This window comes from Lynx rufus, unplaced genomic scaffold (genome assembly GCF_022079265.1).
Source record: "Lynx rufus isolate CCGP_SWC_20201006 ecotype Redwood Valley unplaced genomic scaffold, mLynRuf1.p SCAF_11, whole genome shotgun sequence".
NCBI lineage: Eukaryota > Metazoa > Chordata > Mammalia > Carnivora > Felidae > Lynx > Lynx rufus.
Genome location: NW_025814825.1, coordinates 29,405,001 through 29,428,949, shown reverse-complemented (window position 1 = coordinate 29,428,949; position 23,949 = coordinate 29,405,001). Strand labels below are relative to the sequence as shown.

Genomic DNA, 23,949 nt, shown 5'->3' with positions numbered 1-23,949 from the left:
CTCCGAGTTATCTCCCCAAGAGAAATGAAAAGATATGTCGACACAAAAAGTTTATACACGACGCATAGCATCATTTTTCACAATAGCCCAAAGTGGAAACAACTCAAATTTCCATCGTCTGATGGATGGATAAACACAATATGGCATATCCATAAAATGGAAGATTATTCGGCAATAAAAAGGAATAAAGTACTGATGCAGGCTGCAACATGAATGGCTCTGAACATTGGAGATTTTTACGGCAAGCAATTAATAGGAGGACACCAGCTCCTTTTAAGCGAAAACAGTCACAAAAGGTGTGTATTGTATGATTCTATTCATATGAAATGCCGGAATAAGCAAATCTATGGACAGAAAGTAGATTAGTGTTTGCCCTGGCTGGAAAGGTGAGGGGGGTAATGGGAAGTGACTGCTAATTAGGCGACAGAAATGTCCTAAAATTGATTGTAGTGATGGTCTCACAACTCCCTGGATATTACTAAACACCATTAAATTGTATACTTTAAATAAGTAAATTGTAGGGGCGCCTGGGTGGCTCAGTCAGTTGAGCGTCCGACTTCAGCTCAGGTCATGATCTCAGTCTGTGAGTTCGAGCCCCGCATCAGGCTCTGTGCTGACAGCTCGGGGCCTGGAACCCGCTTCAGATTCTGTGTCTCCCTCTCTCTCTGCCCCTTCCCAGCTCATGCTCTGTCTCTGTCTCTCAAAAATGAATAAACGTTAAAAAAAATTTAAATGACCAAATTGTATAGTATACTAATTACATCTCAGTAATGCTACAGGGAAATAACTCTGGCTAGAGAATTGGAGGGAGGGGGCAGTTAGGCTACACGTTGTTATAATCTGTGTAGGAGACGCTGAAAGCCTAAACTGGGGCAGAGACAGTAAAGACAAGATGTAGGAATATTTTGGAAACTACCCTACGATGGCAAAGTTTCCATGAAACCAACATTCCATGTTTTGCATGACAGTAAATGGCATGAGTATAAATTTCTCTAGTCCATGGGAAGGAAAGTAGCTTCATAACATGTTACAAACGTCTCAAAATGTTCATATAGTTTGGTCCGTTTCTAAATCCCTATCTTAAGAAAAACTTTTTAAAATGTTTTAAGCACCAAATATGTACTATAGCAATTAATGAGGGAAATCAGCCTAAATGCTCAATAATAGCAGACTAATTAAAAGAAATAGTGGTATAGAATTAAATATTATGCAGTCATTAAAAGATTTAAGAAGTAAAGTTACATAGGACAATACATGCTATAATATTAAGGAAAACCCAAATATGACTAATTACACACAATGGTGTGGTCCTGGTGGTGCAAAAACGTGCAATGTAATGAATATTTACTACTTTTTCCCCACATTATGAATTTTGTTTCTATATCAATCTTTCCTCTGATTTCTACCACATATTACTTCTGTCCGAAAGAAGTATACTGTATGTACTTTTCAAAGAAAAACAACAGCCATTTTGTTCTTAGATTTGAAGTGCAATTCCACGGCCATCCTTCCCACCGTGCCCAGGGTTTGCTGGAGCCCATCTCTTGCCTGGCAGGGGTTGGATCCCACTTCTATCCCAGGGCTATTTCCATCTACTCATCTCAGCTGCGCCCATTCTTTCATGTCCTACTATTCGATTCCCAGAGAATCCCTCCAGTGCCTTTCCATGAATAGAGCCAGTCCCACTGAAATGTGCCCTCCTGTAGAAAGTGGACTGGCAGGTACCCTGCCTCTGCTCAGAGTGGCGATCCTGCCAGGCAGAGGAGGAAGCAGGATTTGCCACCAGGTGGAGCCCGGGGCCCCAGAAATGGGGAGCCTGCCTCTTTGCACGTCCCCGACAGAAAGCACAAAGCAGGGGACTTGACACACCCACCACCTCACATGGAATGAACTTCTATTTTAATCTGGTTCAGCTCATTACTGAATGTGTAGCACGGGCAGGTTCAGTTCTGAAGTTGGCGGAGCGGGGGTCGTGGGGGGCAGGATGGCAGGAATGAGATGCGGGGGAGGTGCAGGCGAATGCAGAAGACCTATAAGATCAGGTCTCAGCAGTAGGAAAGCTGACCACCCATGGGAAGCTTCCCCCGAGAACACAAAGCCTTCTAATCACATCTCTTTCAGGCCTCTGCTCACCACCAGTTAGAAAGTCGACCAATTTACTCCGCTCAGCAGCCCGCTCCCCAGGTGCCGGCCCTCACGCCTGGAACATTCTTGCTGTGGAGTCCACATCTTTCTCCCTAGGACTCCCAGCCAGTGGTCCACACCTATGAGCCATCTCCAAACAAGCCTAACTCCTTCCCCACCATACCCCAGCCTCCCGGCCCCCAAACCTCTTCCCAAGACCTCCTCCAGACAACACCCAGGTGTTCAGATTTGCGTTTTCTTGTTCTAGCCTCCCTCTCTCTGCCCTTCTTCCCACTGTACACGGACAACTCTGGGCCTGAGAGCGGCTGGCATCTGACTCACCTCGGTGCCCACCTGCACCTTGCCCGGAGTGACATTCAGCCAAGACCGTGGAGGAAGCCACAGCTGACTGAAGTCTCTGCGTTCCAGATTCCACTCTCAGTATCAGCTCAGGTGGGGCTTCCTCCAGGAAGCCTGCCTGACTCCCCAGGTGAGTCCCGCTTCCCGGTGTAGATTCCCAGAGCACCCCTGGTCTAAGAAACCACGGAATACAGGTAATCGCCCGAGCCACACTGGGAACTTGGTGAGAGCAGGGACTGTAAGTCTCCTCTTCTGGGGAGCCTGGCGCGGAGGCAAGCTGAGGCAGGAAGGAAGGGTGAAGGGTGAAAACAGGGAATAGGAGACTGAGTGAGTGCATGCACGGATGCCTGGGTGAGGGGATGGCAGCTGAGGTTCCCCGGGGCTCCAGACTGCTAAAACCGGCACCAAACCGCCTGGGTGCGAAAGCAGCAATGCGCGACCCCTACCGTGTCCGCGGCGGGTCCCGAGGCGCAGAGCGTCAGGGGCGGGGCGGAGTGGGGGCGGGGCCGGGGGGGGGGTCGGCGCTTGCAGGGGGGCGGGGCCGGACGGGGGAAGAGGCTGCTGCGCGGGTCCCGGCGAGGTGCCGACGCGCGTGGACCGCGGCACCCCGGCTCTTGGCGCTCGCGTCCCTCCGCCATGCCCTCCTACACGGTCACCGTGGCCACCGGCAGCCAGTGGTTCGCTGGCACCGACGACTACATCTACCTCAGCCTCGTGGGCTCCGCGGGCTGCAGCGAGAAGCACCTGCTGGACAAGCCCTTCTACAACGACTTCGAGCGCGGCGCGGTGAGGAAGCGCGGCTGGGACCGGGCTGGGGACACTCTGGACCCGTCGGGGGGGCCGTGACCGAGGCAGGGGGCGGGGGAGGGCGCCCGAGACCCTTTGGGGCGGTAGGGCCCGGGCTTGGGGAGTGTCCAGGACCCCGTCGGGACGGCTGGGACCCAAGTTCGGGGTGGGAGGCTTTGCAGAGTGAGGTCTGTAGGGCGCCGCGCTTCTCCCCTGGGAGCAGGAGAAGGTGCAAGGTCTGCTCTCCATTTCACAAATAGGTACCCCGAGGCTCTGAGAGGTCCCTAACTGGGCAAGTCCTGTGGGCAGCATTACTTGTGCCCCACTTCGTAGGGCTCCTTCCACAGGTCGTGGGGTGGGGTTGGAGAGTCGTGCGGGTCCTTGCCCAGCTGTGACGCCCAGATGGCACCTCGGAGCAGCCTCAAGCTGTGGTGAGAAAGCACAGGTCTGGGGGTTCAGAGGCTGGTTTGAATCTTGGCCTGACGGCTAGTTCACTCTGCCCCCTCACCGGGCCTCAGTTTCCCCAAATGTCAAATGGAAGGGATGACTTCAGGCTGGTCTAGGAATCTGGGTGAACCCAAGCCCAGCTGGTGGCCCAGAGTGATACTAGCAGCTGTCTTCACACCTGGGTAGCTCACATCCTCAGGACAGGTCCCCACAGGAAATCAGAAGGAAGGAACATGAGAACTTTTGCAACCTGGAGATCGTCGGACTCCCAAAAGAGTATACACTAGGGAACACTTCCACCCCAAGTGTGAGGGCTCAGTGGAGCAGGAAGAGGAAGGAGGGCTTCTCCTCTCCCCTTCTCAGTAGATACCCTGGAGCTGTGGGAGTCCACAGAGCAAAGGGAGCCCTGTGTACTGTACCTTGTGTCTGTGGTACCGAGTGCTATATAAGGCCCCATTTAGAAGCCAGCTCTTGACGCTGACCTGGGCATGAACTGCAGCCCTGTGGCTTCATCGGTGAGCATGGCAGGTCATGGTCCTTACCGAGCATTTAGTGACTCTCCCAGTCCACTGCCAAGTGCATGGGAAATGTTCACTGTATGATTATTGTGACAGTCCCAACTTGCTGCAAGTAGGTACCCAAGGAATGTTCCCTTCCATCACCCACCAGTTCCTGAACTGGACCAAAAAGATTCAGACTTCACAAAGTTGTCTTTTTCACCACTTAGTTGATTATTAGGTTGAACCATATGAAAGTGCTCATAGTTGACAATTTTGAATAAACAAAACTGGGAATTTCATATGGTTCAACTAAATACTTCTTGGATAAAATTGATGAGTTCAGTTTTAGGCCTGTAGAGGCTAAAGTAAGTAAATAATATTCCACTCCTTTTCCCAACTCCAAACTCAAAGTGGGCTTGATTCCTATCCAGGAGCCTCAGAACCTTGGGATAAGCCAACTTGGCACTTAGCCAAGTTCAGCATGTTAGCCTGGCTCAATTTCCCTTCAGGAAAAGTGAAGTGTTGAGTATAAAAACAACCATCTATTGTTTGGTTTCCCCCGTTAGGGAACTGGCCCTGGGGACAGTGGTACAGGAGGACTAATGAGACATCCATTTGGAAAGATGACAGCTGCCATTTCTGAAGCACCTTCATTTATTTCCGTTAGTTCATGGATTCCCCTAACACCTCAGGGAGGAAGACGGGGGACAGACTACCCCCCACCCCCCTTAATAGGCAGGTCGCAGTGGGCTCCATTGTCTTCACACACACACACACACACACACACACACACACACAGCCCTGCCGCACAGGGCACCCCATGTGTGGCTTCTCCCAAGAGGAGACACTGTGGTGTGGCCAGAACAGGGTCATTGGAAGAGGGATGAAAGCACTGTTCTGTTCATTATCGTCACCTTGGGAATTCATTCAAATGCCTCTATGACTAAACACCTCAGTGAGAGTACCAGAGGCAAATTTCAGGAGAGGTTTGCGTGTCCCATTTCCATCAGGGTGAGAGAGGGTGAGCTGGGAGGGGCTGCGGTGCTACAGGGGAATCTGCTGGCTCCTAAAGGCTCTTTGAAAAAATCCATTTTTGAGAAAGTTCCTGTTGATGCAAAGTTACTCCACACTTTCTTGCACAGTCCAGAGCCACTTCCTCATTCTCCAGCTAGTGTCTCTTTAAGGACAGGCTGTCCCTATTGGGTAAAGGTAAAAAAGAAACCTTAGAGAAAATACTTGCTGAGAAGAATCGGCCTTCCCATTTTACTTGGAAAAGTGCTCCTATCATTATGGTTAACAACAATAACGACAACAACCATGAAGGCAGTGGATTCAGTCATTTCCAGGTCTTTGGCAGGTGAACTCCCACACTCCTCTATGCACAGTTCAGTCAAATGATAAGACTGATTTTGTTATCAATAAATTGAGTTGCAGATTCCCAGTTACTCTCATCAGAGTTCTACATACCGATTCAGGTCAGGACTGGGAATTGAAGCCCTCTCCAAAGGGGAGGTTCTCCCGTAAATGGTCACACCCTCAGTGGCTCCCCACTGCCTTCCTGGGAAAGCCCAGACCATGGACCCAAACAGCCCAGAGACTGGCTGCCCCTCCATGTCTCTCTTGTTCTCTGGGGAGCAAATATCTGAGTGAAAATGGGAGGCTCACTTGCAAGTCAGTCTGCACAGATGCACGCCATCCCAGAGCACCTGCCAGTCACTTGGCCAGTCACTGCCAGTCACAGCGATGCCAAGAAAATCAGACAAGCAGTTCCCACTACATTTGTGGCACAGCGGAAGGTTGAGGCTGGTCTTGCTGCTAGAAGGTGCCATTGCAGGCCATGTGCAGACTACCAGCCCACCAGCTCCCCGGGACCGAGCAGCTCAGTGCCGTGTGCTGGCAGGCTCCAGATTCTAGGAGATGGGCAGGCACAGTGGCCGTGCTGGGCAACCCTTCCATGGCTTTTGGGGTGATCTGTGTATCTGTGGCCCTGATGACAGAGGGAGAGAAAGGAAGAGGGTTCAAGCGGTGCATTGGGTGTTCTACAGGCCGCAGGTTTGGGAAGCCCTGGACTCGGTGCCTCCCAAGGTACTTTCTAAGCCAGATTTCACCAATCCTTGAACTTTTCCCTCGGATGGAAGAATCTAGAGTTCTCCGTGTGATAGGTAAATGGAGGGGAAAGGTGTTCATCCTGCATGTGACCCCATGCGTCTCTATTTCCACCCTCCTCCCACCAAACTACCAGAGGAACCCGAGGAGGACTTCCTAAGAGGAATGGGAAGTTGGATATTTTCAGCAAGCCTCTTGGCTCTGAGCACAGTGAGCAGCTCACATATTGTGGTTACCAAAGATGCCAGACGCTTGTGGTTAGAAAGCAGAAGCCTCCTCCCTGTTCCCCGTGGCTTGGGCCAGGCCTTTGTGCTGGGATGGCACATCTTCGTCCCTAAGAGGTGTGCAAGCTCATCTGTGCTGCCAGAAGTCACTGTCCTGCAGGTGAAAGAACCCCTCTACCGCACAGTGTGTCTTGTGGGAGAGCAGAATCCACAGGCGGGGTCCCGGAGGGCACTGACTCCCAGGCCTGCCTGAGGTCTGTATTGCAGTGTGCTAATGCCTGCGAAGAAGCCAGGAGGCCCCGGGGTGTAGGGGTGGGAGAGGAGTCCCAGTTAGGGGCTGGATCATCTGAAGAGCTGCGAGGAGAGGAAAGGAAGGGCACAGCTCTTTTGGGGTGACTTCTGGGGGTGGGAGAGAATAGAGACCCCCCTGAGCTGAGGCATGAGTGGGCTAGCAGGAAGGTTCTGGTGGGACAAGAGGCCCAGTGTCCATTTGGAGAAGCAGAGTGGGCACTGAGTGACCCACAACTGGACATCTACAGGGCCCACCCCCCACTCCAGGCCCCACCTGCCAGGGAGATCGAGAGAGACCTCAGCTCTCCCCTGGAGCCAAGACAGAGACTCCCACCAAACACTGGGAGTGGGCAGTGTGGGGCAGAGGGCAAGGCCGGCCTATGTGACAGGGAAGCTCAGTCAGCCCCAGTCTTGAGGTCATACTCTAGCTCCAAAGTGACTGACCATGGGCCTCAGCAAATTGCTTTGCTCCCTGAAGCTCTGTTTCTTCATCCAGCAAGGGGGATAATGCCTAGCTTGCCGGACCATTGAGAAATCCAAATGACATGATGCCTGAGGGGTTCCTTTCTCCAAGGGTACAGGCAACTGGCTGCTGTATGCATCAGAACCAACTGGTCCTCCCTCCTGGACTCCTGAGGTCACTGCCTGTGAGCAGGTGTGAGCTAGCATGGGCTCCTTCACTGCGGCCCATCCCTGACTACACACAGCAAATTGAGTAGCCAGGAGTAGATGTGGGAGGAAGAAATTGAGCCCATGAGCTCACACCTCTTGGCTCAAAACCAGGAGAGAATTCCTGAGGGTAGAAGAAGGGCCGTGAGGCATTTTTGTTGCTGGCATTGCAGGCCAAGGAAAGGGAAGTCAGCGTGCGGTGAGGCCTGGGCCCGGACAGCTGCTCCAGGGAAGTGGCTTTTCTGTGGCTCCAAGGGGCTGGCGGGGGCTGACAGTGTCTGTGGTATTGATGGCAGGGGTAGCAGGGAGAGGATGGCCATTCTAAAGTAAGAGGGGTCGGGGCGCCTGGGTGGCGCAGTCGGTTAAGCATCCGACTTCAGCCAGGTCACGATCTCGCGGTCCGGGAGTTCGAGCCCCGCGTCGGGCTCTGGGCTGACAGCTCAGAGCCTGGAGCCTGTTTCTGATTCTGTGTCTCCCTCTCTCTCTGCCCCTCCCCCGTTCATGCTCTGTCTCTCTCTGTCCCAAAAATAAATAAACGTTGAAAAAAAAAAATTTAAAGTAAGAGGGGTCATGAACACCTGAGGCGGACAGTCTCTTGGGAGGGACAAGCCCAGCACCTTGGAATAAAAAAGGAAGGGAGTTGGGGCCAAAGAAGCCTCTCTGGGACTGTGTGATTCTCAGACGGAGGGCTAGATGTCCAGCTGGGGGTGGTAGCCGAGGAAGAGATGGAGCAGCTTCTCTGAGGGAGGGGACAGTGGAGTCTCCAGTCGCTGTGGCCCAATGACCCGCAGATGCCCTAGGATGGCGTGCATCTAGGCAACTTCGCTTGCAAGTGAGCCTCCCCATTTTCACTCAGTTGTTTGCTCCCCGGAGAACAAGAGAGACGTGGGGTGGCTGTGCCAGAAAGATCTGGATTAGAATTCCATCTCTGACAATGAATAGCTGACCTGGGATTTAGTAAGCCTCAGTCTCTTCATCTGTGACATGGTCATGACGGCCCTCGTCCTGACATCGTTAGGAGTGTCTATAGCAATCGTCAGCAAGCTATTTGCGAGCTGCAGAGGGCTGCCCTTCATGCGAGGGCCAATGTGCCCCCTGCAGCCCTGTCGGGTGGAAAGGCTAGCAGCCCCCCTGCCCTCATCATGAGCAGAGCAGCTGAAGAAGCCCCTCACCCGGCAAGGCCCAGCAGAGGGCACCCCGGCCTGGAGCCTCCGTCTCCTCTGAGCCGCGTGCAGATCACAGAATGTCCTTCTCTGAGCAGCGCCGTCCATCACTTACTCACCAGACCTCCATCTCCATAAGGGCAGAACCCAGGACTTGCCTCTGTCTCCCCGGGTGCAGCACGGAGCCTTACCGAGGGGAAGCATTCGGTAGACATCTAGGCTGGTGATACAAAGGCTCAGGAACCCCAGACAACCTCATTCGCCTTTTTTTTTTATCCTCTCAGGTGGATTCTTACGACGTGACAGTGGATGAAGAACTGGGTGACATCCAGCTGGTCAAAATCGAGAAGCGCAAGTACTGGCTCCATGATGACTGGTACCTGAAGTACATCACGCTGAAGACGCCCTGCGGGGATTACATCGAGTTCCCTTGCTACCGCTGGATCACCGGCGAGGGCGAGATTGTCCTGAGAGATGGACGCGGTGAGTGGCCCAGGCCCCTTCCACTTCCTGAGCTTCCCAGGAACTCCTTCCTCAAAGGACTGTTTTCGTAGGAATAATGATACCGCCGCTGTGTGCCTCCGTGTACCTGCGGAGGTGTGACCTTCCTCAGGGTGCTAATAAGCCCCGTGCTAAGAGGGTGCAGGGAGAGGCCCCCGGCCACATGCTCAGCAGTGTCCTCCCTCTGGGCTACAGTCCTTCGGGGGCAAGCTTATGACCCCCTTTTTGTCAGAGGGTAACTACAGTCCCAGTAGCAAATACCTGTGGGACGTCCCCCTAGAGGGGCCGCTCTCCAGGTAAGTTCTCCAGTCCTCCTCTCTGTGAGGTCACAGTGGGGCACAGGCTCCAGGGCAACACGCACGGGCCTGGGAAGGGAAGAGGTCGACCAGGAGTGCCCCGAGTGGCAGCCTAGAGGGGCCATGGCCAGGCCTGGTGGTCACGGTCACCAGTTGTTAAACCTAAAGTCCCACATTTTGCTAAAAAGAGAAAAGTACCTAAAGTCAGCCCTCTTAAGCAAGACCCTCAAACGTGCCAATCTGGCACTTCCTCGGGAGACCACTCCCCATAAGAGACGGGCAGCTGGCCTGGTGTGGAGGAGCAGAGAGAGGAACGGATGGCAGAAGTCAGCTGAGGCCACTCTGTCCCTCCGAATGGCTTCTTGTGCACTAACCTGTAAGCATGTGGGAGTCAAATCCATGCCTCAGCAAAGTTCTGTCTGACTTCACGTTGTGGCCCTTCAGTTTGTTCACACTTTAAACCCAGAACAAGATGTCTCCAAAGCTGTGCACCACTAGAAAAGTGAGGGGGAACACAGGTGCAGTGACTTCTCCTTCACAGAGGTCCGGCAGGGTAGGCAAAATGGAAGTGATGATTAACCCCATTTTTTAGCTAAGAAAATCAAGACAGAGGAGGAAAAAGTTCTCTACCTAGTGTTCTTAAACTGCCAGGCCACGTCCCTTTCTTTCTTGTTTTCTTTCTTTCTTTCTTTCTTTCTTTCTTTCTTTCTTTCTTTCAGAGAGAGAGTGAGCAGGGGAGCAGGGCAGAGGGAGAGAGAGAATTTTAAACAGACTCCATGCTCAGTGTGGAGACCAACACAGGGCTCGATCCCACCATGCTGGGATCATGACCTCAGCCAAAATCAAGAGTCGGATGCTCAACCAAGTCACCCAGGCGCCCCCTCCCATTGTTTCTGACATGGAATTTAAGAAACCAATTTCCAAAAATATTTCTGAACGGAATGATTGGAGCTAGAAAGATTTTTGTTCCCTGACCTCACAGCAAAAAAAAAACAAACAAAAAACCAAATTCACTCTGTCTTGTGGCCAGAATGTGAACAGTTGTGGACAGGGCACTTCTCTTTCTCTAGTATCAGAAAAACACTAGCTCCAAGTCTCTCCCCTGCCCCTCCCACCAGGGGTCTTGGTTGTGCAGTCCTTCTCCTCACAGACCCCACATCCCTTTCTAGCAAAAAACATATGGCACATTCAAATGAGGATGTTTAGAAAAGTATAGGCTAGGAGGCCTGGGTGGCTCAGTCAGTTAAGCATCTGGCTCTTGACTTCAGCTCAGGTCATGATGTCACAATTTGTGGGTTCAAGCCCCACATCAGGCTCTCTGCTGACAGCACGGAGCCTGCTTGGAATTCTCTCTCTCTCTCCCCCTCCCCTGCTCATGTTCTCTCTCTGTCTCTCCCTCTCTCTCTCAAAATAAATAAATAAACATAAAAAAAGAAAGGTGTAGGCCAAACTTGGTTTACTCTGTGTATTAGTTTCTAGGACTGCCATAACAAATTACCACAAATTGGGAAGCCTTCAAAAAATATACGCTGAATTTTTTTTTAATATTTAGAATTTATGGGTTTGGGATGAATTATTTCAAAATTGATTGTATTAAGACTTCCTAGGTGGTGACTATAGTTGATAATACCATACTGTATATTTGAAAATTGCTAAGAGGACAGATCTTAAAAGTTCTCATCAAGGAAGGTAGGCAAGGGATGGGTGAGATAGGTGATGGGGATTAAGGAATGCGCTTGCTGTGATGAGCACGGGGTAATGTGTGGAAGTGTTGAATCACTACATTGTACACCTAAACTAATGTTACACTGTTTAGTGGAGTGAAAATAAAAATTTAAAAGTTCTCATCACAAGAAAAAACAAAGAAAGAAAGGTGTAGACCATTAGCACTGCCAGTCCTGGTGCACTGACAGTCCTGGTGGGGTGAGGGGAGGGGAAGAATGCCAGAATAATCCAGATGGGGAGTGTCCTAGAGACAGAGCCCCCTTGGGAGTAGCTGTGGCCCCTAGTAGAGATGCAGACAGCAGGGAGACACTACGAGAGGACCTGGGGAATAAATGTCCTCTCCTCACTCTCCAGTGCCCTCCTCTCTCTGGTCAGGGCTCCCAGTGGCTGAACCCAACACAAAGCCCATTGATGCAATTCATTCAAATCGAGGACAAGATCAGGGACCTTCAGGGACAGGATGAGGTGAAGGGTAGATTCTGAAGGGGCACATGGAAGCTGCCCATCCAGCATGTTTCGCTTATCAGTTCCTCCGTAACAATCTTTGTGGATTTAAACAGCCATTTCATTTTTTCATCATGGGATGGAAATTTGGGAAAGGTTCAGCTGGGTGGGTTGTCTGTGAGCCACGAAGCATCAACTGAGGATGATGGGCTAGAAGGCTCCCTTCGAGGACGGTTCCTCTCTCACATGTCTAGCACCTCAGGGCTCCATGGCCTCTCTCTCCACCTGGAAGCTCATTCTGGAAGCCTTCTCTGTGGAGTTGGGCTTCTCACGGCTTGGCCCTCTTGCACTTCTTATGTGGTGGCTGGCTTCTAAGAGCGAGTATTCCAAGAGACAGAAAGTGGAAGCTGCCGGTCTCTTCATGTTTGGGCCTGGAAGCTGTCAGGGGTAGTTTCTACCTTATTCTGTTGGTCCAAGCAGTCGCAGAGCCCATCCAAACTCAAAGGGGACATAGATCCCACCTCTCAATGGAAAGAATGTCAAAGAATTTATGGCCATCTTTAATCCACCCCATGGCACAATGACCAATCCTTTGGACAATCCGGAAATGAGGGGACCCTGCCCATGAGCGACATGGTAACCTCTGCAATCTAATGCTCCACCACTGCACCTGGGGTGAACATAAATGTCAGAGGGCTGTCACTGTGGTCCCAGGGATCGAGAGCACCTATGTGAAGAGACAGCTTCATTAAGGCACTCATGTCAGTCTTTTGGAATCTACCCCCCTCTCCAGAACTCTGGGGCATTCAGTCTAGGCTTTGTCACCTGCTGTGTTCCCAAAAGTTCCATCAGTCACTGGGGTAGATGTCCGGCACCCTCAGGGCCAGGAGAAATGGAGCTGACAGCTTTTGAGACTTGGTATGTGCACTTCCACACGTTCTGACTTCTTCATGCCGCTGAAATTGAAGACTCAATGCCTCAGAGCCAGGTGCCTGAGAAATAAGCTAATTCTTCGAGGTGGATTAGAGATGATGAATGTCGAGTGCCTACAACAGTGTCCCCTACAGCCAATGGCAGCTGTTGTCAGTTAATATTCATCTTGCCTTCAGTGGCCTTAACCCTGCCCCCCGCTGGACGGCTTAACATCCCCACTGGAGAACAAAGAGGCGCCCCATTGATCTTCCTTGCTGGGCCCCAGTTCCAAGCCCTGGACTGGAGCTTCCTCAGCCAGAAGGTGCTCTGAGTGTGGGCTAGGAACTGTTAGCTGTTGGTCTGTAAAGAGGTGGGTACCGAGACTGAGAGCAGGCATTTACAAACTTTTATAGCAACTTGCAAGAATTATTCTGTGACCGTTGCATCTTATAATAAAAACAGGGTTTATGCTTTGAATGTCCTTGGTTTGTTTTTTATTTCTTTTCTAGTAGTTAAGTTTTATTGTAGTTTACAGAAATATCAGTCTGTGATTAAACGGAAATTTTTAAACCCACAGAGAGCTGGAGAAGCACTATTATAGGAGATGCTCTGGAATCTTGCTAGTCTGGGCTCCCACTGTGTTCACTGGCTTTACCCTAAATAACAGTATAAAGGGTAGTCATGAGCTGGCTTCTCCTGCTCTAAAGGCCCTGAGCAGCTTGACCTTGACTTTAGCCACTTGCCCCACTCCTGAGATGAGAGACAAGAGACCTTTGAATCTGGGCTTAGGGGGAGGAAGAGGAAGCCTAGGTCCATCATGATTGTAAGGACAATAATGTTAGTCATTGTTCCCACTTACTGGGTTTCAAGCATTGTGTGAAGTGCTCACTAAATCCCTACCATAACCCTGACATTGGCATTATAATACCCATTTTACATGTGGGGAAGCTAAGGCAACTTGCTACATACACTGTACCTTCCAGAGAATCATTGGCCTGCCCCCATAAATCCTGATGACCACCAAGCCTGGCTTATGTATGTGGACATGATTCTCAGAGCTCCAAGATGCAGGGCCCCCAGCTTGCCAAATGAGCAGGCAGTAAGAGGGGGCACTAGACTTGTGTTTTATAATAGGCTAAGAGCATGGATATGAGTCTTGTGTTGAAAATCCACTCATTCGGTGTGTGACCCTGGGCAAAGTTCAAAGGCAAAGCTATTCAACCTCCCTAAGCCCCAGTTTCCTACACATGAACTGGGGAAGCGTTCAGAGGCTTAAATGAGATGATGCATATAAAGATGATGCATGGGCAGGTGTGTGAGGGAAACCTGAATATTGGACGTTGTTACCGTTCTTCCTGTGGCTCTTCTCACACCCGTCCTTTCCTCACAGCAAAGTTGGCCTGCGATGACCAAATACACATTCTCAAGCAGCACAGACGTAAAGAGCTGGAAACACGGCAAAAACAGTATCGGTGAGTTATGACGTCAGACCAGACAGCCCTGAATGAACTCTGCCCACAGCGTATGGCTGACCACTGCTGGTAAGCAATGGCCAGGCCACCAGTGCCCTGTAGTGCTCCTCGATCCCCAAGACCCACTTGACCTCCACTGTCCAGGCAGAGATGGTAAAGTGCATTATGGAGAAAACTGTGGGGAAACCATATCAGCATCTAGGGGGAATGGGGCAGCAAAAGCTTGGATTTACATTAATGTTCTTTCACCTCCTATTGTAGTGATTACCCCCTCACTTTTTATGTCTTCTGGTAATAATTCTATTATAAAAGTGATAAATAATCTCCAAAAAATTGGCAAATCTTTAGCTAACAGACCAAGAAAAAAAGAGTGAGAGAACTCAAATTTTTTAAAGTAGGAGAGAGGGAGCATCAGTACCCACCTCACACAAATTAAAAATGTATAAAAGAAATACTATGGACAGTTGTATACCAACAAATTAGATAACTTGAGTGAAATGGAGAAGTCCTAGAAAGATAGGAATGACCAAAACTGACTTAAGAATAAATAATTTGAATAGAACAATCACAAGCCAAAAGGTCGAATCAGTAATTTTGAAACTTCCCACAAAGAAAATCCTAGGCCCAGATGACCTCACTGATGAATTCTACCAAACGCTTAAAGAATTAGTACCAATCCTGCATAAGCTCTTCCAGAAAATACAAGAGGAGGGAACACATCCCAGTGCATTGAATGAGATCGATGTTATACCAAAATCAGACAAAGACATCATAAGAAAACTATACACCAATGTCTCTTATGGATATAGATGTAAGCATTTTCAACAAAATACTAGCAAACTGGATGCAACAGCGTGTAAAAGATATGATACAATATAGGATTTGTCCCAAGTGCGCAAGTTTGGTTTAATATCCAAAAATCAATTAATGTAATGCACCATATCAGTAAAGAACAAAGAAACACATGAGCATCTCAAAAGACATATAAGAGTGCATTTGACAAAATCCAACATTCTTTCATGATTGAATAACACTAAAAAAAATAGGAATTAAACAGAAATTTCTCAACCTGGTAAAGGGCACCTATAAAAAAACCTTACAATTAATATCATTTTTTTAACGTTTATTTATTTATTTATTTATTTATTTTTTTCCAACGTGTATTTATTTTTGGGACAGAGAGAGACAGAGCATGAACGGGGGAGGGGCAGAGAGAGAGGGAGACACAGAATCGGAAACAGGCTTCAGGCTCTGAGCCATCAGCCCAGAGCCCGACGCGGGGCTCGAACTCACGGACCGCAAGATCGTGACCTGGCCGAAGTCGGGCGCTTAACCGACTGCGCCACCCAGGCGCCCCACGTTTATTTATTTTTGAGAGAGAGAGAGACAGAGTACAAGTGGGGGGAGGGGCAGAGAGAAAGGGAGACACAGAATCCAAAACAGGCTCCAGGCTCTGAGGTATCAGCACAGAGCCCAATGTGGGGCTTGAACTCACGAACTGTGAGGTTGTGACCTGAACTGAAGTCGGAAGCTCCACTCAGTCAGTGGAGCTGGGTAGGTGTCCCCGGTTCATATCATTCTTAATGGGAAATGACTACATGCTTTCCTCCTAAGATCCAGGAACAAGATAAGGACGTCAGCTTTTGCCACTTCTGTGTAACATTGTACTGGAGATTCTAGCCAGGGCAATTAGGCAAGAGGGGAGAAAGGGCACCCACGTTAAAGAGCAATAAGTAAAACTACTGCCATTCACAGATGAAATGATCTCGTATGTAGAAAATCCTAAAACGTTCACCAAAAAAAATATTGGAACTGATAACCCAGCAAGGTTGCAGCATAAAAGATCAATATACACAATTCAGTTGTGTTTCTGTATGCTAATAATCAATCTGAAAATAAAGATAACAAAACAGTTCCATGTGCAGTAACATCAAAAGGAATAAAATATTTATGAATAAACTTAGCAAAAGAAGTCTAAGACTTACACAATGAAAACTACAAAACATTGTTGAAAGTAATTAAAGAAGACCTAAATAAGGTGAAAGACATCTTACATTCACGGACCAGAGGACTTAATATTATAAAAATAGCAGTACTCCCCAAAGCAGTGTGCATATTTAACACAATCCCTATCAAAGTCTCAGCTAACTTTTTTGCAGAAATTGACAAGATGATCCTAAAAATCATAAGGAAATGCAAGGAACCCATAATAGTCAAAATAATCTTGAAAAAAAAAAAAAACTTGGGAAATCACACTTGCCAGTATCAGAATTACTACACTGCTGTGGTAATTAAAACAATTGTGGTATTGGCATAAGGTTAGATATATAGAGAAATTAAATAGAATTGAGAGTCCAGAAGTTAGCCCTTGCATTTATGGTCAGTTAGTTTTCAACAGAGGCAGCAAGACAATTCAATGGAGAAAGAATAGTCTTTTCAACAAATGGTGTTGGGACAACTGACTAGCCACATGCAAAAGAATGAAATTGGACCCTTACCCCACGTACAAAAATTAACTTAAAGTGGATCAAATACTTAAATGTAAGAGCTAAAACTAAAACATTGAAAAAGACAGGGGTAAACTTTCATGGCCTTGCATTGGCAAAGTATTTTTAGATATGACAACAAAAGCTTAAACAACAAAGGAGAAATAGATAAGCTCATGTTATCAAATTTTAACTTTTGTGCTTCGAAGGATACCATCAAGAAAGTGAAAAGACAACTCACAGAATGGGATGAAATATTTGTAAATCGTGGATCTGATAAGGGACTTGTATCCAGAATATATAAAGAGCTCACACAAATCAATAATAAAGACAAATAATCCAATTTAAAAATAGAGAAGGATCTGAATAGACATTTTTCCAAGGAAGATATATACATGATCAATAAGTCCATGAAAAGATGCTTGACATCATTATTCATTAGGGAAATGCAAATCATTACCACTTCACATTTACTATAAAAGTCAGATAATAACAAGAGTTGTGAGGATGTGGAGAAATCAGAACCCTCATACACTCCTGGTAGGAATGTAAAATGTGCAGCTGCTTTGGAAAACAGTCTAGTAGTTACTCATGTTGTTAAATCAAGAGTTACTAGATAATCCAGCAGTTCCACATCTAGGCATATGCCTAAGAAAACGAAAATATATGTCCGCACACAAACTTGTATATGAATGTTTACATTATCCATAAGAACCAAAGGTGAATACAACCCAGATGCCCATTAACTGATGAATCTGTAAATAAAATGCGGTATGTCTATACATGGAAAATACTTTGGCCATAAAAAAATGAAGAAGCACTTCTCCAGAGAAAATATATGGCCCACAAGCATTTGAAAGGATGCTCAACATCATTAATCGTCAGGAAAGTGCAAAAATCAAAATCACAGTGAGATACCATGTCACACCCGCTAGGATGACTAGAATCAAAAAGAGAAACTGGACCCCTCAAACATTTTTGGTAGAATATAAAATGGTACAGCCACCTTGAAAAACAGGTTAGCAGTTTCTCAAACCTTTTTTAAATTTTTTTTTTTTTATTTTTTAGAGAGAGAGGGGGAAGTCAGGGAAGTGGGGCAGAGGGAGAGGGAAAGAATCTTAAGCAGGCTTCTCACTCAGCATAGAGCCCGACATGGCACTCGATCCCACGACCCTGGGATCATGACCTGAGCCAAAATCAAGGGTCAGATGTTCAGCCAAATGAGCCACCCAGGTGCCCCACAGCTTCTCAAATCTTGGACAGACTTCGTACTAGCAGCTCTATCCCTTTTTTCTTATTGTGCATGGTGGCTACACAAGAGTAATGAAAATAGGTTTCGGGGCGCCTGGGTGGCGCAGTCGGTTAAGCGTCCGACTTCAGCCAGGTCACGATCTCGCGGTCCGGGAGTTCGAGCCCCGCGTCGGGCTCTGGGCTGATGGCTCGGAGCCTGGAGCCTGTTTCCGATTCTGTGTCTCCCTCTCTCTCTGCCCCTCCCCCGTTCATGCTCTGTCTCTCTCTGTCCCAAAAATAAATAAACGTTGAAAAAAAAAAAATTTAAAAAAAAAAAAAAAAAAAAGAAAATAGGTTTCTACACACACACACACACACACACACACACACACACAAGCTTTATATAAATATTCATAGCAACATCACTTATAATAGCCCAAAGGTGGAAACAACATAAATTCCATTACCTGATGAATGGATAAACAAAATGTGGTATATTCATATAATGGAATGTTATTTGGCATTAAAAAGAATGAACTATGGATACATACTAAACCATGCATGAACCTCAAAAACATTATGCTAAAGAGGAAAGTCATTTACAAAATACCACATACTGTATGATTCTGTTTTATGAAATGTCTGGAACAGGCAAGTCTGTGGACACAGATTAGTAGACTGTTGGTTGCCCAGGACTGGAAGTTGGGGATGGACACGGACAGTGACTATTAATGGGCACAAGGTTTCTTTTTGGGGTGAAAATATCCCCAAATTAGACTTTGGTGAAGCCTGCACAATTCTGTAAGTACAGTAAAAAACTTCATCGGATACTTTTAAGGGGTGAATTTTATTGTATGTAAATTACAACTCAATATAGCTGTTTTGGGAAATAACACATGATCTAGAGCGCTCATCTGGAAAACGGTGGTCAGTGGGCTATATCCAGCCTATAAATTTGTTTCATGGTCGCTGTGGAGTTCTGAGTAAACAGGGCCCAGGTTTCCTCAGTCCAGTACCTGTCCACTGTCTGTGTCAAGGCATCTTTCAGGTCCTACTTTGGCCTTTGTAGACCTTGAGTCTGTGACTCCTTCCAAGGGAGAAGAATGGATGGACTCATGCTAACCAGTCAGCATGGTTACCTGGGCTATGGCGAGGCTCTTGGGGAGTGATGACCATGACAGCTTTCCACATATGTCTCTATGGTGTAACTTCCTACAAAGAGTATGCAGTATGTCGGGCTTTTTTAATCCAATAAAGCAAAAGAAGGGTAGTCAATGACCTGCTGCTATGCAGAGCAACATAGGCAAACCTCACAAGTACAGTGTTGGATACTGGAAGTGAGTCACACCGTGTCTGACCAATCCATAGAGTTTGGAAGTCTGTTGTTTAGGGACAGTTACATAGCAGTGGGACAATAGACAAGAGCAAGGAAATGATTCTCATAAAAGGGAGGACGGTGATCAGGGGAGGCTAAGCGGGAAAGCAGGTGCGGTGTGGGGATACTGGTAACGTTCTGATTCTTGACCTGGATGTTGGTTATACAGATGTTTTGTGCATTTTTCTCCATGTGTGTGCATACATATACATATCCACACATACATACATGTGTTTATATGTTTGATTTCATAATAAAATTTTAAAATAAAATTTTTATGTCTTTATGTCAGGTGAAGGAGGGTAATCTGATTATACTTGAGTAATGTTAAAGATTTATGAATTTGTGGTTTATTTTAAAACTTTCGTGTGTGAGCCTCTGGGCTCAGACACCATGTGATGCGTTCTGGGACTTTTGTGTTTGGTGCAGTGCACAAGGCGTTGTCCGAAAGCTCTGCACCACCATTCCCATCTTAAAACATTGTTATTTCTCAGCTCCTTCCTCAGCTTTCCTCCCCACTTCAGCCACCTGTGTCAGAGCCCCTACAGTGAGCATCCCATGTGCGTTTGGCCTTGTGGAAAGAAGGAATCCTAGTTTGCAGTGACATTAAACAGCTTTCAGAGAATCAGGCTAGTTTGTGTCCTGTTAGGAGAGTGGACAGGAAGTTTTATCAGTTCCACTGTCATTCAGACTAAGATGTTAATGGCTGATAAATTAGTCTTGCAGGCATGTTGTCTTAACGCAGTATTTTCCAAAGTGTGCCCTGGAGCAGCGGCCCCATAACTTTCTCCCCGTGGTGAGACAAGTTTGGGAAACTGTTCATCACCTCCTCCTCCTGGAGGTTCCCGATGCACATAAGCAGTGAGAATTCCGAGAAGTTCTGTGGTAGTGGACTGTGGTTAATTTTTTTCTCCCACCCAGTGTTTCCCAAGAGAGTTGGATGTACAATTCTTAACATCTCACAGAACAAGTACTCTGTGGAGCACCCTTTGGGAAGTACCCCTTTATTAGGGAGCAGTGGATTCAGTGGTGTGTTTGTTTCACAGGGACAGGGCTTTGACAGGGTCTAGGGAGATGGGGCCAAGGGCTTTTCCAGTGAAATAGTTATCCCTCTTCTTAGACCTAATCGTCATTGTTTCTTCCTCCTTCCACTCATCTGCCCTCTTCAGACGCCCTCCTCTGCTTCCGTTCAGGAAGCACTGAACTTTGCACCGTCTGCATAATCTAGGAGTTCCTCTTTCACACAAACTCTCGAGCTTCCAGATGAGAGTTGGAAGTAAAGTAAGAATAGTCTCCAATCTGTCAGGGAGCTGCAAGCCCAGCTGGCCTTCGTCCCTCAGTCAGCCTAGCAGGGAAGTGGAGAAGCCCACGCAGGTCATAACGCCCTGACCCCATTCTCACTGTGACCGTATGCACCTGGCTGGTGTGCACGCACACACAGCAGCGGATAGAGTAGTGGTTTGTAACCTACAACGTTTGATCATTTTGTGACTTGCTTTTTTTCACTCGTCATTCTGTTTTGAAGGGCAGCCGGTTGACACAGACAGGTGTCATCCATTCACTTAGCTCCTGTATAGCACACCATTGCACGAACAAACCACCAGGCTCACCCACTCTCCTGCTGATGGACATGTAGACCGTCTTTAATATCTGGCTGTCACAAGCCACACCAGAGTGAGCTCTCTCATCTGTCTCCTGGTGCTCTTATGGAAGAATTTCTCTAGGGAATATTCTTAGAAGTAGACCTGCAGGATAGCAGACCACACTGTGAGTTTTCTAGATATTGCCACTGGTATTCCAAAGGGGTTCTGCCAGTTTTCACCCCTAGCAGCTGTTTCTTAGGGTTGCACTTTCCCTACATCATTGACACACTTTGCATCTTGAGACATTCTCATTGGTGTCGGTCTGATGTGTCTGAAATAGTATCTCATTGATTTCCTCATTCTTATGTTGCCACATATTTCTCGCTGTATGTGAATTCAGCCATTGCTTCGTGTGTGTGTGTGTGTGTGTGTGTGTGTGTGTGTGTGTGTGTGTGTATTTGGCATTACCAACAGTGTGGCAAGAGGCAACCTTGTACAAGCAGCTTGATGTCCTGGTGATTTCATTACTGTCAGATTAATTTCCAGAACTCACCTTGCTGGGTCAAATTAGCAGTTTCATTTTTAAAAGTACTAACAAAAATCCTTTCTCACAATGTTATAGTAATTTTTGGTGCAATTTTCCAGTTGTATATGTATATATATGACATACCTGATCATGTCAATCTTTTATATTTTTGACAATCTAAAAACCCCTAAATTGGACCCCATGGTTGTTTTAATCTGCATTCCCCTGACCACTGATGAGTTAAGCCTCTGTGCATTGCCTCTTCTTTGAATTGTCTATTTATATGCTTCATTTTTCTGTGTCCTCGTTATTATTCATCTAAAGGAGCCCTTTGTGTGTTCAGATAGCACCTTTTCGTTATGAGTGTGGTATATGTCATTTGTCTACTGTTGCTTGTGTCGCAGATTTTAGTTCTTTATTTTCTTAACTATATGTATTGGTTTTCCTTTATAACTTTTGGGTTTCCTGCTTTACGTAACAAGGCCCTCCCCACCCGTGTTACATAAATATACCTATATTTTTGTCTGACTTTTACAATTTTGTTTTTTAACATTAGGCTCTTAACTCACCTGCCATGTATTTTTATACATGATATGAAGTAGGGGGTCAAACATCCCGGTGTCACTTATTACATAACACACTCCTTCCTACTGCCCAGGGATGATGCCCATAGCACACAGAGCTGGCACAGCCTGGTGGGATGTGCATGGGCTCTGACGCCAGTTTCTGAACTCCACTCCCACTTACTCCATCCTGTTGTTTGGTCTCTGTGTGCCTCCTTCCTCCTCTCCCTCTCCCCCCTCTTCCGCCCTCCCCTCTCCCCCTCCTTCCTCCTCCTTCCTCCCTTCCCCACTTCTCCTCTCCCCCCCTCCCCCTCCTCCTTCCTCTCCTCTCCACCTCCCTTCCTCTCCACCTCCCCCTCTCCCTCCCTCCCCTTTCCCCTTCCCTCCCTTCTCTCTCCCCCTCCCTCCCCTCTCTCCCCACACTTCTTTTTCCTTCCCTTCTCCCTTCCATCCCCTCCCTCCTTCCCTCTCCCCCTCCCTACTTTCTCTGTTTCCCTCCCTCTTTCTCCCCCTACCCCCACAGTCTTCTCTCTCTTTGACATTTTAATATGTAATAAGTATATATCTATACATGCCCTTTTCCCCTTTCTTTCTACCTAGGACTTACTCAGAAAATTGAGGTCTTTTCAACTTAAGAAAGTTTTTCTCTTATTTCTTGATTTTCACTTCTCTCTATATTCCTCTCTCTCCTTTTGGACTTCTTAGTCTCTGTATATTAAATCTTCTAGGTCTGCCTTTCATGTCTCTTGTGTTTTCTTTTATTTTTAAGTTTTTATTTTAATTCCAGCTAGTTAACATACAGTGTCATATTTGTTTTAGGTATACAGTATTCATCACTTCCATAAAACACCCGGTGCTCATCACAACAAGTGCCCTCCGTAATCCCCATCATGGCTTCCATTTCTTTGTGTTTTTGCTCTGTATTTGTGTTATGTTTTCTTCCATTTTGTACAGAGCAGTGCCTGGCACATGACAGGTGCTCAGTAATTACTTCCTTAATGAATACATTTTGTGCAGGAAACAAATTAGATCTCACAGTGACTCTTCTCTTTTCCCATTTCTCTGTTGAATTTTCAATTCAGAAATCATGTTTTATGGCTGCAGAAGGTCTTTTTAGGGGCACCCGGCTGGCTCAGTCTGTAGAGCATCTGACTCTTGATCTCAGGGTTGTGAGTTCAAGACCCACGTTGGGCATGGGGTCCACTTTTAAAAAAGGAAAAAAAAGAAAGTCTTTTTACATTCTACTGTATCTCTTTAACACTTCTTTTTTTAAGAAATTAAATGTCTTTAAAAAAAAGAAATTAAATGTCTTTTTTGCATCTTCATTTCCTCTGCCTGGCGTGTTCAACTCCTTGTGGAGTGTGATTTTTTTTCTTTGCCTGTTTATCTACGGGCACGAAGATCTTTGGCCCCTGTGCAGGTCAGCCTGTCAGCTGTCTCAGGTAGCAGTGGCCTGCACTGGAAAAGGGACACAGGCGTCTGCTGGAGAGCTGGCAAACCGCACAGTCTCCACGCACTGAGAGGCGGTAGTCTCCAGACCACGGAAGGTGGGTGCGTCCATCCATTAGTGCTGCCACCTTCAGGAGGTTCGGGGGACAGCAGTGGGGCAGGAGGTTCCAAGAAAAACAATTGTTTTCTAAAACAAAGGGGGAAAAATCAGTAGATTAGTTGAGGTTGTACACTTGTCTACATTTTATCAGCGTTGGTGTTAATACAAACAACAAATAGAGAAGATTTTCTTAAAGCCCAGGAAAATGGAATACTGTAAGTAAACCAACAGTGATAAATGACAGTGCCATGCAACAGAAAATGTTTTTCAAAATGCATTTGCTCCGGGCGACCATACCTAGCTCCTGTTCGCCTCTTGTGGTCCCAATGGGAGTCTTACCTGGCCAACAGGACAGCATGAAAAACCATGGGGATTTCTGGGACAGTAATAGCACAAGATGATATTAAAGGGACTCCAGATTTTTCATGACCTCAACTCTCAGTGCTTTACTTTCTGTTGTGAGAAAGGTTTCAGAAAAGGAGAGTTAGGAATACAAGTGAAAAGCTGTTAACCCAGAATGTAAATTTTGATTTTTAAATAAATACGAGATCGTTTTCCCTGCCCTAAAGGAACAGACACTTTGGGCTAGTTTTGGTTTTGCTGTAAGAAAAAAAAAC

General features: G+C 47.1%; 1 protein-coding gene and 1 long non-coding RNA gene across 4 annotated transcripts in view; one reads left to right on the top strand and one right to left on the bottom strand.

Moving 5' to 3' along the window:
* The first annotated feature begins 3,058 nt into the window (after positions 1 to 3,058).
* ALOX5 (arachidonate 5-lipoxygenase) overlaps positions 3,059 to 23,949 on the top strand; it is a 50,670-nt gene continuing 29,779 nt past the window's right edge. The window contains exons 1-3 of the mRNA XM_047073117.1: positions 3,059 to 3,270; positions 8,955 to 9,153; positions 13,939 to 14,020. Of these exons, the coding sequence (XP_046929073.1) occupies positions 3,121 to 3,270; positions 8,955 to 9,153; positions 13,939 to 14,020 (431 nt within the window). The 5' untranslated portion in view covers positions 3,059 to 3,120. The remainder of the gene's footprint in view (positions 3,271 to 8,954; positions 9,154 to 13,938; positions 14,021 to 23,949) is intronic.
* Positions 20,673 to 23,949, bottom strand: part of LOC124506967 (uncharacterized) — an 8,183-nt gene continuing 4,906 nt past the window's right edge. Inside the window, exons 2-3 of one of the 3 annotated variants that reach the window (XR_006960901.1) lie at positions 22,391 to 23,949; positions 20,673 to 20,856 (exon numbers count right to left, since the gene is read on the bottom strand). The exon at positions 22,391 to 23,949 is cut by the window's right edge and continues 1,698 nt beyond it. This is a non-coding gene — a long non-coding RNA (uncharacterized LOC124506967). Of the gene's footprint in view, positions 20,857 to 22,390 lie in introns of those variants that run through there. The other 2 variants (XR_006960902.1, XR_006960903.1) reach the window with 2 other exon arrangements.